The sequence below is a fragment of the Dermacentor andersoni genome, chromosome 6 (genome assembly GCF_023375885.2).
Source record: "Dermacentor andersoni chromosome 6, qqDerAnde1_hic_scaffold, whole genome shotgun sequence".
Classification (NCBI taxonomy): Eukaryota; Metazoa; Arthropoda; class Arachnida; order Ixodida; family Ixodidae; genus Dermacentor; species Dermacentor andersoni.
The window spans coordinates 35,383,516-35,398,180 of record NC_092819.1 but is presented as its reverse complement, the minus strand read 5'-3'; the positions used below and the strand labels follow the sequence as shown (position 1 = coordinate 35,398,180).

The window sequence follows — 14,665 nt, the reverse complement described above, 5'->3', positions numbered from 1 at the left end:
GAAGAGTGTGCGTTGGCCATTTATGCTTGAACCACTTTTTCCTGGAAACAGTTAACAAAATGTTTTGCATGGAACAAAGAAGGCATGTTCACCTTCGCAAGTAGTGGCTCATAGGGAAGGCTGGCACATTGGCTGGAGGGATCAAGGTTGGACATGTTGATCTCGACTGCACTTTTAACTCGAAGTCTATGGCAGCCTGAAAGCAAGAGTGCTTATGCTAATTTTCTGTTTGCCCTACGACATAGAATACACTGCCTACTTAAAATACTCGGTAAAGCTGTTGAACAAGTTCAACTTAGGAGGAATTGTAGAAGCCCGGTAACCTGGGAAAGTTGGTATGATTTCACTGAGAGGGAAAATTAATTTGCACCCATTCAAATCTGAACTACTGGAGGCACCAGCACCTAAGCCAGAGAACCAGGGGTAGAGAGGCTGGCCAAGACTACTTTCATCAAAACTCGTAGTAACATGATGGGAAGACGTCTGCCAGCCAATAACCGCTTCAACTAAAACTGTGCAGCATAATGTGGACAAAGCAAGACATAAAAGCTATAGAGACAAGCCCACGCTAAGTATGCTCATCCCTGTAATGTTGTTTTCCTTTTTCGACGATGCATGGCACAGTTTTACTTCAAGCTCATGTTTACAAAATGGCCTCATACTATGTTTTATTGTGGAGTAACTGTTTATTCCATCACATAGTCAGCGAGATCATTACAACAGCCAAGTGAAACGTTTACCTCTGCAAGCAGCAACAAGCTTTCAGCACAAGCTTGCATGGGCTGTGAATATGCACAGAGTAAGTGTACGACATGGCTTGTTGTGTCAGGTGCACTGTCACATTGGCCAACTGTATGAGAAAGCTGGGAGATTCCAAGCTTGAGAGTATTAGTTATAGTAATGGAAAGAATGTCGTATAGCAATAATTCATTACAATTAAACCTTGTTATATGAAACAATTATAAATAGAATTACTGCTTAAATAACAGGTGGTGAATCACCAAGAGAATTACATGTATATGAAACTTCATACATCAAACTTGCTCAGACATTAAATGGATATATTGAACTCCGTAGGATTGGACATTGGGACACATATTAAAGGCTTCACTGCAGTACATCAGCAGATCCTGGTGGCGCAAATAGGGCCTACAAATTCTGCATGGGCTAAAGGGTAGAAAGCGCTGCTCTGAATGTATCTATGTAGTCAAACGCCTTTTTAACAAAGTGCTCGCACCTTCAAAATCCTTCGCTATGCAGGTCACTTTGTTTTAAAGGTTGCGCAGCTCACTGCTCACAATAGCTAAGCACTTTCAACAAAAGAAAATCTTTAACAAGAATTCAAGAGAGACTTAATGAAATAGACCGCTAATTTTTCTCTGCAAAATATCCTTGACAGCACGTTCTACTGTAGCCACCCTATGCTCCATTGAGGTTCCCAGCTTGCTCTCCAACCAAATGCAGGAACCATGCAAAGCAAAGCCCCCGATTGTCTAGTGCCCCTAAGCCTCCCTTGCTGCAAAATTTTTGGTCGCCTTCGTTGACATTCGCGGCCTATCCATGCATTCGTCAGCCGTTGATCCGTCACAAGTAGCATACGAGGTGAGTGAATCCTGGAGCAGGGCAACAGAACTAGTAATATCAGCACGCTCTTCAAATACACTGTTGTTAGCGCTAGTGCACAGCTTACCCTGGTGACATCTTCGCGGGGCAGTGGCGGCACTGGTGCGACATTCGTTTTATAAACGTAAATCAGCCGCCAGGGACGCATAAGTTTCTTTGTTTTACAGGCAAATTAATTCTGGTCTTCATTGTAGAGCTGTTCGACTGTAATCTAGTGCTTATGCTGACGCTACTTGCTGCATGCAGCGGTTCGTTTTCCTCACGTGATAGTGTGCGATGCTGTTGTATCTCAGCTTTCGGACTTTAAAACCAGCAAGCATCTAAAATGTGCTGCATAATAGACAGTTTTAGTTTAGCGTACGCTATAAAATAGTGGGTCATCACTGCGCATGCGCAGAACGCTAAACGACCCATTGCGTATAGCGTACGCGCACTATTTCTCAGATTTAGCATTAGTGTCTTTGCGTGGTTTGCGGAATTTGTGTGAAACATGGCGGCGGCCCCGGCTGCCAGCTTCGAATTGAATTTGGCGTTGCTTTTGTAAAATGGACTTCGTTCTTTGCAACTGACTGTGTAAATGGCTTTCGCTTAGTCTCAGGCTGCTTTGACGACAGAGTATTATGGATAACCTTGTGGTGTTTTCGAGATCGCTTCTCGTTTCGAGTGAGTTGAAACCTAACGAAAGAAACATCCGACATGTTAGCACCACCTATAGCTACGGTCGGGAGATAGCCGCAATGACGGCACATGGCCTCTAAGATCTGAACATCTCACAGGCCAACTCAACCTAAAGAAATGTGTGCTGCTTAGCATACGCTATATATACTTTAGCGTATAGCATACGCTATAGTTACGTACGCTAAATTAAAACTAATGTCAGACCCATAAGTTAGCTTCATCCCAATACAGTGGTGTTACGCATTCAATCATGCACTTAGCATTGTGATGAAGTATACCAACAGTGGGAAGGGGTCACAAACACTGGACATAGCAAGGTTACGCGGTCAAGCATACCATAGCGCTGAAGCATACTGAAAGTGGAAAAAGATAAAATTACATGCAGAGTATCCTGTGGGAGTTATCTAAATGATGCATAAGCATTTGCGACTGATCACCTACTGTTTTGTCGTCATATGCTGCTGCGTTTCATATAATTGCGAGAAACGCCACGAAAAATCATGAAATGGAGAAGCGCATTTGCAACACCAAAATGTTAAACTGAGACCAGCATGAGTATGAAGCAGAGGCCAGTAGTAGCACTGTTCACTCCTTTTATATCATGGTGCATTTGGATGATGTTGCTGCTTCATGGAAGATGAGCATTGGCCAATGCGTGCTGTTCTATGTGACGTAATTGAACAGTGTCACGTTAGGTAGACGTCATACGTAGATGTGGTCAATGATGCTGCCTCCTCTCGATGCAAACCATTATCAACTGTACATCAGCGGCCGCTGCTTATGGCACGGCTGCGCAGGCCCGATCTTACAATTCGCTCGCTCATGCGGGCCTTATCTTGAAAGCAATCATCTTACGTGACGGACGGGTTTCCTCATTGGGTAAGCATAGAAACCTTTACGCATTTAGTTTTAAAGTGATGCTTTCTTTGCCTCTTCCTTTGACTTTCCCACTCCAGCTGCTGCTGTGGACTGCTGCTGATGTCACACACACCACGTCGGGGGGGAGGGGGGGTGTTCAGAGTGTGTATATACATGACAGGCACAAGTAAGAGAGGAAAGGAGATGGGAGAAGCTTGTTTTCACCCCACCGCATCGAATGTGCACAATGCCCTCTGGAGCTCCCTGGCCCTTGTTACATTAGCCACCTGACAGCTGCAATTATCCGTGACTCCCCTCAGAAGCACTGAAAAAACTGCAGCGCTTATGTGCGAGGCGAGAGGGGACACAGATAGAACTGTAGAGAGAAGAAGAGGGAGGAGAAGATGCAGTTCCCATATAAGATGGGGGAAGTGACATGAGAAGGCAAGGAAACTCCACTAACATACAACAGCGGTTGCGGTGTGCTTATGTTCAAGGCACAATACAATACGTTGCTGCTATTTCTGAAAAAATAAACACAATGAAAATATGTCAAGCGGGCAATTCACACAGGGCGTGCAGAAGCAGAGCCGCATTAATTAAAGCACACTGCAGCGTCCAGGAAACACTACAGAAGTGGTTGACCGTCAAATCAACACTTCTGTGCCCGCTGCATTAGCTCTGCTGCTATGGCATTGCAAGAGGTCATGGATTTGATCTCAATCGCGGGAGCCACATTTCGACGGGGGCGAAATAGAAAACCCATGTGCACTTAGATTTTGGGACACATTAAAGAACATCACGGTGTCAAAATTAATCTGGAGTCTGCCACTATGCCGTGCTTCATAATCTGAGTGTCGTTTTGGCACGTACAGCCCCATAATCCAATTCAAGTTTAAAACTTCTGCCATAACGCGATGTGCCATATGAGGAAATGACAACACTCAACCCTCTCGGGTTATAAGATATGGCCCACAACAATGCCTCATGCAAACAACTCTCCCTGTGTGTTCTGCCTATTACGCAGACAAACAGCAGTGGTGCCCACAAGGTAACGTTTAACATCAATTCGCCAATATTGTGTTAGCCTAAACGTTGAAGAAATTAAGCTTTAGCCGTCAACACTGCTAATTATCGTCAAATAGAGCATCCAGCATGGAAAGCTTCACTTACATCAATTCCCACAGGGTGTGGGATCTGCATAATTTTTCCCTTATTCCTCATTTTTGTGTCCATAGCATTAACAGGAAGATGTTCCAATGAGCTCAGTTTTGAAAATATAGTATTATAATGTGCAATCTCCGGTTACGGTAAAAGCACCGAAACCCTTAAGAAGTGTACAGGCATGGATTTAGAGCTATTTCCGGCAGGGTTGTGGTGATTTGGGCCCTTGCTTCGCCCATCATGCAAGCTCCATATACGAGACTGCAACACAGCCTTGCACATGTTCCCGACTATACATGCGCACATGTGCCGTCATCTGTCACAGTATGAGCACCGAGACATCTAATAACTCACATGACACCCATTCAAAGCTGGTTCTGACGTTGCTGCAGTGATGGACCGCAATACATTACAGAAGCTCCAGTGCATAACACAACTGCATTGCGGTGAAGCTCAGTCTAGGGCATTGGCATTGAAACTTGTTTAAGAAATCACATTTCCTCAAGCCACAACCAGCATGCGTATTCAGGCTCTTAAACTGCACAAGGGCCATCCATATGCCGACGTGTCGGAATGTTAAGTCTGGTGTAGTTCTGACCAGAATGCACATATTGTTTGGCATGTCTAGAAAGTGTTCCTAAAGTCACCTCTGCCGCATTACAGTTGAGTTAAGCAGGGAAGCTTATGCAATGTATTGCACTGAAGCATATTAAAAGCGAAAAATTGCAATTTCATTGCTGTGGTGATTTAAGCCCCTTGTTTGGGGGGCCATGACCGTGCCCCTCTGGAGGGCACAAAGGAGCGAGGAATCATGGTTGGAGAGCATGACACAAACCCTGGCGATGGAGAAACAGCTTTGATGACCTGCTCTACCGAAACTGCACTGCTTGTTCAGCAGGTGTTAATCAAGAAGCTAGAAAAATGAAACCTAGTAGTCCAGATATTTATTGACTACAGCAAGGCTTTTGACAGTGTGCAACACAAGATTCTATTAACAGAGTTGACTGCCAACGGTGTGCACGGAATGACATATTTTGTTGTGTTCGTATCTGCTTGATTGCAGGCAATGCGTTGTCATTGGAAATAGTATTTCCTCGGACGGCAATATTGTTAGGTGTCCCACAGGGCAGCATTTTAGGTCCCCTTCGACATTTACGTTAATGACATGATAGACATACGAGGGAGGGTTGATCCAGAAATAAGGTTCCCATCAATTTTAGAAGTAAAGAACATTGTTTATTCTCATAGAAATTTACATTATTGGAAAGATGAAACTTACATAATCGCCATCTTTTTCTATGCATTTTTGTATACAGTGCTCCAATTTCTGTATCCCAGTGTCGTAGAAGTCTGCCGCCGACCCATTGAGGACGCATTTCACCTCTTCGACTTCATCGCTCCGGAAGCGTTGGCTACTCAAATGTTCCTTTAGCTTGGGGAACAAGTGATAATCACTAGGTGCAAGGTCCGGACTGTACGGTGGGTGGGGCATGACAGTCGACCCAAAGTTTGTCAAAAGTTCCTGGGTTTGACAGGAGACGTCAGGTCGGGCGTTGTCGTGAAGCAGTGTTACACTGGCTGCCAGTTGTCCTCGCCGGCAGTTCTGAATAGCTTGCCTGAGTTTTCATAGTGTTGCACAATAACTCTCAGAGTTGATTGTTGTCCCACGTTCCATTAAATCGATCAGCAGTACTCCCTTATGATCCCAAAAAACAGTGGCCATGACTTTGCCAGCAGAAGGAGTTAAAGGAGTTAACTTCTTTGCGACTGGTGACTCTGGGTGACGCCACTCTTGGGATTTTTATTTCATATCAGGAGTGAAATGAAACACCCGCTTTTTGTCTCCCATAAAAATGGAGTCCAACAATCCTTCCTTATCTTCTTGACAATTTTGAAGAAACTGGCGAGCACAGTCAAAGCGTTTCTCCTTGTAGTCTGATGTCAATAGCCGCGGTATCCATTGAGCACAACACTTCTGATACCCCAATACTTTAGTCAAAGCTCTTTCCACTGTACCGTAAGAACTTCCAGGAATCTGAGCAATAAGTTCACAGATGTTGATCCTCCTCTTCCGAAGCACTTTGCGTTCGGCCATCTTGATAACCACCTTCGAAACTGACGGTCTTCCACTCCGTTCTTCATCGTGGACTTTCTTTCAACCGGCACTAAACTCCCTAAACCATTTTCGGACGTGTTGAACGGACATGCACTTGTCGCCATACACCTCTGTCAACTGATGATGAATATCCACGGGGGAGTCCCCTTGGCGTGCAAAAAGCGAATTGCGGAACAAATCTCTTACTTGGCGCGATCAACAATGGGAACCTCCATATCGGACGGCTGCTGAGCCAAGAATGAGCGGTGCAGCGAAGCAAAGTGCGGCTGGGGGGAATGGAGAGTGGGGGAACAGCCGCCTGCATGAGTGTTGCCGGATTTCACCTCGCACCTTCCCGTGTGGCTGGAGCTCTTCGGGAACCTTATTGTTCGATGAACCCTCGCAGAAAGCGAGGCAACAACCATTCTATATGTGGATGATACCAGCCTGTTTGTCTCTGGTCTGGAGGCTTGCGATGTCGTTCCTAAAGCGAACGCGCTCCTTTCCACTTCATTGGGATGGTCCAGCCACAACGGCTTTAAAAATATTATTTCTTTCCAGAACAGTTGAAATTAAAATTTACCAGGCACTATTTGCGTCTCATATTAACTACTGCATGCATGTGTGGAGCACCACTGTGAACACTAACACAAGCTTTTTCTTCAGAAACGTGCACGTCGGAATTATTGCTAACGTTACATACCTCCACACAACATCACCACTTTTCACCAAATTTAATGCGATTTCAAACTGCCAGATCTGTATGGCTTTCCTTTACTCAATTCATATTTTTTTCCTCTAACAAAGTCTCTTCACTTGTAAAATCACTGTCGGGACTACAGCCAGGATAGATGGCTCGTGCCAAAAAGGCTAACAATTTATCTAATGCAATCGCTAACCTGTAATGTTCCTTTACTTCTTAATAAGTATGAAAACCAAGGCATTATTAATGTTCATGTATTTATCCGGAAAGAAACGCGAAATATTTTTTGGTCTACAATCATTCGTTACATGATGCCTGCGCGCGGGAACAAATGTATGGATATCCCTAACTGGGAGTTACTAATGCGCTGTTCTTTCTCTCTCTCTCTATAATATATATATATATATACATATATATTTTGATGGGCTCAGACACTGAACCAGTGTTTACAGTCGTCTTCTCTGTAGAAGGACAAGAAGCCCCCGGAAAGGCTGGTGACGGTCATCGGAGACGTTGATCTTCCCAACGATGTCAGGCATGTGTTGAACAAAGGTCCGAAATTCAGCCACGAGCCACGGATAGAAGCACATGAGTTCCTGGCGCTTAATAGGCGCATAGCAGGAAAGGCGTTGGAAGAAAACCGTGAAAGATGCCTTCTGGATGGTGTGGATACGCTTATAAGATCTACGACCAGCACTAACACGTTGACTAGCAAAGATTCTATGGGAAAAGTCGTGTCGTATTTCAGGAAGAATAGACTCCGACTTCTTCAAGCTGACAAGGATGGTGGGTTTGTGGTGCTCACCGAGGAAGAGTTTCAAAAAAGAGCCGGCGAAGCAATTGCAAAGAACTTCATCCCTCTGAAAGCTAGTGCGACGCGAGTGAGAGGCAAGGCGGCTGCGATGTGCAAAGAATTAGATCTGAGCACGCTGGCCAATGACATTGGTAACAGCAAAAGCAATGCCCTTTCCATGTTCTTTACGGCCAAAACGCACAAACTGTCCGTGCCATTCAGAACAGTGGTCAGCGAAAATGGAACTTGGCTGATTGTGTTAAGCAAGTTTCTTCAAAAGCACCTTACATCCCTTAAAGTTCAAGATCCGTATGCCACAAAGAGTTCAAAAGATGTTGTTAGGTTTCTTGAGGAATGTACTTCCAATGGTTATGTGTTTTCAGTAGATGTTGAAGAATTGTTTTACTCTGTGCCCCACGATGCCTTATTTCGTTCTGTCAGAGATGCTATAGAAAGTAACGGTGCAGCAGAGTTCCAAAACTCCTCTGGCGTGTCAATATATAATTTTATGAAAATGCTAGAATTTTACCTTGATGTGACGTTAATCTCTTTCGAGAACAAGTTTTATCGACAAAGACAAGGGATTTGCATTGGATCCTGCGTAGCCCCGGTGCTTACTAACATTTTCTTAACCTGTATTGACAGCGCCTTGGAGCCAATTTTAACATGGTGCTTGTCCTGTGTCGTTCTCCCCACTTGTGAACGTCTTCGTTGGCGCTGTTCCTTCCTAAATCAAGTATGCACCGTCTAGCCCAAATGAATGTTGTCCTGAACTTCTAGGCTCGTTGATTTTTTCATCGCCGCATCTAGCCATAACCACTATGGTCTAGCCCCAGGGAGCCCAAACAGAGGAAACGAAGGTAGAAATGAACGATAAAGGTAATCTAAAATGACGCAGGAACTAGGCAGCCACCGTACCTGCGGTTAATCAAACATTCAACTTTTGACACTTCACGTGCCAAAGCCGAGAACTGATAATGAGGCACACCGTAGCGGTGAACTGCGGATTAATTTTCACCGCGCGGGATTCGTTAACATGCATTCAACGTACGGTACACGGGCATTGCATTTTTACTTCGTCGAACCCCGTCGAAATGCGGCCTCCACGACCGAGATGTGATCCCACAACCTCACTTTCGCAGCGCAACGCCAAAACCACTAATACAACATGGTGGGTCTAGAAGCCATCAGGACAGTTTCAGTTGGCTGGACCAATAAACCATATTGCTGTTCACAAAATCCCGCAAAAGTTGCGGAGTCCAACATGACGGTCTAATGTGAGGAGTTTATTTTAAACTTGTTTCAATGCCAGGGCAGAATACTCAGACTTCGCCAACGTTACATCGCGATTGCATCTTTTGTCAGAATAGTAGATGCTTTCGGATTGCTACAGGCGCGCCCGTGCAGCCCACGCAGTTCGTGCGTGGTTGCGGGCCGGAGGAGAGAGATATGCACAAGAGAGGATATCTGCCACGCCTTCCGACGTCACTCATGCTTCACAAAGAGTGACGTCAGCATCTCTCAGCTTTTTCTTTCCTCCCTGGTCAGAGCACCCGCAGATATAAGAGGCCCGCTTGCACGCACTGAGCATAGTTACGTTATCGGTTTTTAGGAAACCCCATGCTTCTCTTCGCGGTCTCGCAATGGTGAAAGTTGCTTCCTTTGAATGTCAGTACTGCGACCGGCGGTTAGCGAACAATCGCAGTCTGCAGAGGCACATGAAACTTGTGCACAAAATCACTCACCCGAAGTACAACTGCGACGAGTGTGAAGTAGCCCCAACTTTGAAAGAACTGGAGTACCGCCATATCAGCGTGCATTTCTTCGAGCCGGAATATGAGAGGTATCACTTTCTGACAATGCCAGGTAAGACACTTGCTCATTCTCTCAAAGCAACGCGTGATTACTGCTGCACCTGTTATTTTTGCATTACGGGCTTGCAGAGTGAACGATTCACTTGTTCACTTATTGCTTGAAATGTGCTCATTTATGGTGCTTTCATGCTTAACATTTTATCTGACCATGCACTAGCTGCAACTTATACCATCATACATTAAATTGCATGCTTATCATTGCTGTTTTGAATCGAAGCAACGCAGAATCATTGCTGATGGATCTTTTTTAGGAATCTCATATTTAAGTTTGAAAAAAATGTACCCGCCGCGGCGGCCGCATTTAGATGGGAGCGAAATGCAAGAAACGCCTGTGTGGCACGTTAAAGGGACACTAAAGTGAAAAATTATTTCTTCTGCATCAGTAAATTACCGTTCTACAACACCAAAAACACCACTGTTACAATGATAAGATGTTTGGTAAGCCAGAAAAAGCGCAAGAACGAAATACGGGTGGCGACGCCTACTTGAGTTCCCGCACCTGGGGGCTGTGACGTCGTGGATTTTGATGGCATCTTCTAGGGCCTACTAATTATATATAGCGGTACAGATTGACTATATTGAGTTCTAAAGGAACCAAATATTGAACATAGCAAGTTTCAGGAACCTTTATTCAGCCAACGCGGCCCAAATGTGAAAACATACTTTGGAATCCCTGACGTCACGCTAACGTACCGGCGCTGGGGTTTCGGCGCGAAATTCAAATACAGATACTTGGACCTTCATTTTCTCATCTAATAATCAAACTATTTTTTTGAGATCACTGCCTGCAGGGTTCTCAAACAGTGCTTCATTAGTCTAAACTGATTTATTGTTTCGCTTTAGTGTCCCTTTAAAGATCCCCTCGTGGTCAAAATTAATCCGGACTGCGCCACTATGGCATGCCTCATAATCAAATCGTGGTTTTAGCGCATAAAACCCTCGAATACATTCTATAAAAGAAAAGTGACTGGAGGAGCATCAATGAAGTTAATGATTTGCTATTTTTACTTTAACTAATGAAAGAAAGAAAACAAATATACAAAGTATGAACCCTGCTTCTAGTTCCCAACTTCTGTAAGGTAAACCATGCGATACAATATATGCAGATTTGGTAGCATGAATATGAGCCATAGTGGTGGCCATGCCATGCAGGAAAGCACTCGCTTTGCAAACTTGGAAATGGGTAAGCACCTATAGTATGGTACATGAAAAATTTGTTTCTCCCCATTGTAGCAAGCACCTACTTTTTTTTTTTACTGCATTCTTTAGGGTCTAGAAGCAATAGTTGTCAGGTTAGGTAGCATGGACAAGCCTCCTTGTACATTAATAATGTGTTAAATCAGCTTTTCTGTTCAAGAAATCTGGTCTAATCTTGTGCCTTAAACTGGTGCTGGAGCTTTCATATGCTTTACAGTCATATAGTTATGCACAGGCTTGCGCGGTATTGCACACTAATGAATAGAGGCAAGTGCACAGGTATGAGATTGCACTTCTGCCTAAGGTCGATCTGCAATCGAGTACATGGCTTTGTGTGAGCGAGAACTCCATACAATGGAAAGGATTGCGTCTAAAAACATGTACACACAGCAGAAAAAACAAAGTAGCACTTCATATCAATCTTAACACAATAAGTAAAAGCTGAGTCAACCAAAGCGCAAATTTTGCATTGTTTGATTAAAGAAATGCTAGAAGTACTGTACACTAGTTCTAATGATAGCTCCTGTCGAAGTTTTATATTTCCTGAATCCCCAATGTGCAAAAAATTTAAATCTACTAATTGTTCAGTTAAAACACGGGGAAAACATGGTGTCAACCACGTGCCAACGCACGCGTGTTAGCCGGCATGTCAACGGCGTCTGACACGCCGGCTGAGAAAAAGAAGAGGAAAGAAAAAAAGGATACGCCAAGAAACCAAACCAGTGTTGTTGCCTATAGCTTGAAATTTAGCATAGCGGATAGATTATAAAGCTCCTTTTGAAATGTTTATGCCTATTTGTTGCAATGCCTTGAACTTATAGATAAGGTATGATTCTCTGTATTTTCTTTCACGTTCAGAACGGAAATTTGTAAGATGTAGAGTTGTCATTTTCAGTTGTCATTTCATGCAGTTCTTGGCGTTGCTCACGAAAAAAATTTTGATGGCAGTCACTTTGTGCTGCTATAATTAGACGCCATGTCACAGTGTCAACCTCAAATTAATAAAGCAAATTAGCTTACAGTTTCTATACATACTGTCTTCGCAGGAGTTTGATCTCTGTATGAAAGCTGCAAAATGTACTCAAACAAAGCATAGTTTAAAAATGTACAAGAAGCAACATCATTCTTGTCACTTTTTTATATCTTCTTTTTCTTCAATTCCATTATGCTTCGCTCTAAAATTTTGCCCTGAGAAAAACAAATGCTTGATCCTCATCAGGAAAAGAGAAAAGATGTCACTGAACCTCTTCTTCATAACTACTGAGTTCCACAACATGTCTACGATTCAACTTTGTAACGCTAGTTCTGTGCATTACACACCCTGAAATGCAGACTGTACAAGTGTCCAGGGTACTTAATCTTCTTTCTTCTTCTAGATTACCCCATAAGATATTCTGCACAGCCAACGTGGGCTTACAATAAACTGATTCCCCTTGACACACTGCATACATGTAACATTTGCTTTATTTTATTATCCTGATCAGCTTTCAAGTCATAGAAGGAAAAGGTGGAGAAAGACACACGCAGTCACTTCATTGCAAGGACAGGTACAGAGACTTGCGGCCACCTGAAAAAGAAGCATTTCTACTTCGTCTGTCACCGGTCTGAAAGTTATGCTTCACAAGCTATCGTGAAATGCCCTTATCATGACCACCAGTCTGAGTCTCTGGCTTTGATGGGTTTTTAAAAACCACAGAGATTTTTGTTCAGTCATGTTTATACGATTACTCAAAGAAGCGTTAACAGCATATCGGAATGAACCTCAACCTGGACAGTTATCTCGGTATGCTCACCCAAGCTGGGAATCATGTGTGCCTAAAGTTGGGCTTAAACATACTCCAAGGCCATCTTGGCCAAGATTATACATATGATTCTATTTCCTTCCTATCATTCAACACACCATCTATGCAGTAACACTGAATGAAGTGCGAGTGATGCGAAAGAAAATAGAACAGGATAAAAATTGTATACACTAGCCTGACCCTGGTCACCTCAAAGCCTATGCATCAATATTAAACTACTTACACCCGAGTCCAAGCGTACCACTGTCCAAGTGGCTGCCCTTTAAACAAAGCTCTAGTAATGCTGGACCTTGCTGTTAAAGAACTCCTATAATCAACCACAAGACATCAGCTGTAATCACAAACCAGACCTATGACAGCACCAATGTTAAACTATTTGTAGTCACCAATATGAGTTAAGCACATTTGTTTTAGAACTACACTGTACTATTTCTGTGTCAGTGATTGCAGGGGAATCCTTGTGTATCGTGTTAGACATAAAAGGATTTAAAGAGATCCCTACAGAGACATTGCGAAAGTAGCTGGTATTAGTAGATTGCACCAATGATTGGAACATCTTTTTGGAGCACATGTTATAAGCACATGTAATAAATAATGAACAGTGACACAATACATCCAGCGGTCAGATGCAAGTAGTAGTGCTCAACATGACAACAGATCACTCTATTCACCACTGTCCGAGTGTCAAAGTTTAAAGTTCGTTTCCAAAAGCATTGCCTGCCTGGGTTACATGTCGTCATAACCTTCCCATGTTATGAATACGTAAAATTTATAGCAGGCCCATCCCAAAAATTTGGGGACGTCCAAAGCCAGTATATCAAAAAAATGTCTTCTGTTTGATTCTACTCTAACCTTATAGTCCACAGATTTCAAGTGACTGGCCCAGCTAGTAATGCAGGTGGCATGCAGCTCTAACAAGTAGTGCGGCTGGAATAGGAATACTTTATTGTGGCACTAGTGGCCTGAATTCAAAGCCTTTTCATTAAATAACAAAGCTCAAAAAGAACAGTGCCACAGTTATTTTTGTCTTACTGAGACTTGGCTAATACAGCCCACACCCACAGTGGGTGGTGTGTCAGCATGCAGCGGTGGCCTAGCCAGTTAAGGATTTGGGCTAGGAAATAAGTAGTCATGGTGCATTTTGGAGCAGAAAAATTGGCCCTTTTGGAATAGTTCGAGTAGTACAGCAGTAATGTGTAGCCATTTGGTGCAGCTCATTATTACTGTGCACTCACTAAATGCTGCTCAACAGCAAAGGAAGACACCAAGGCCAACAGCCAGCAGCAGCCAATTAGTACCACGTCAGTATGTTGCAAACACTTTTCTTTGAATAGGTAAGAAACCTTCATAAACAATTGAAAAATTCATGCAGAAACTCCTCTGGGACTTAAGTACGCTTAAGCATTGTACCACTTGCTCATCTCCACGCAGCCCAATGTCATTATCAACTCATTTTCAAGGATACGGCAGCCTGTAATGGAAAATTTCAGAAAGACATCCTAGGGAAAGTAAAAGACGTCCAAACGAATGTTACTGAACTTCTTTCCTAAATGGAAGGAACCTCTGGCGTCACGAGGTAATTCATATGCTTGACACCCAGGACAAACTGGAAAGCATAAAATCAGGACAATTGCAACACAAGTTTGGTGGTAGACGACCTCAGTAACAGATTGCGTCACAACAACCTTATCTTTAAAGCAGTCATTGAGCAAGACTCAGAGACGTGGCAGGAAAAGGAAGGGCTTGTAACTGAGTTAGTTTCTAAATATTTAGGCATTGCAGCTGGTGAAATTGAACGTGCCCATAGAATAGGACAGAAAAGACAAGGCCATACTTGGCTGATAATTGTGAAATTCCTAAACTTAAAAAAGAAAACAC

The 14,665-nt window shown here is 43.4% G+C and overlaps 1 protein-coding gene and 1 long non-coding RNA gene across 6 annotated transcripts in view; one reads left to right on the top strand and one right to left on the bottom strand.

Moving 5' to 3' along the window:
* The window catches only part of LOC140218956 (uncharacterized), a 58,832-nt gene that overhangs the window by 5,941 nt on the left and 38,226 nt on the right, over nt 1–14,665 (top strand). The window lies entirely within an intron of this gene.
* LOC126538776 (uncharacterized) overlaps nt 5–14,665 on the bottom strand; it is a 59,266-nt gene continuing 44,605 nt past the window's right edge. For 2 of the 3 annotated variants that reach the window (XM_072288694.1, XM_072288693.1), the window contains exon 6: nt 5–196. In XM_072288694.1, coding sequence (XP_072144795.1) covers nt 21–196 — 176 coding nt within the window. In that variant the 3' untranslated portion in view covers nt 5–20. Of the gene's footprint in view, nt 197–3,495; nt 3,536–14,665 lie in introns of those variants that run through there. The other variant, XR_011895130.1, reaches the window with a different exon arrangement.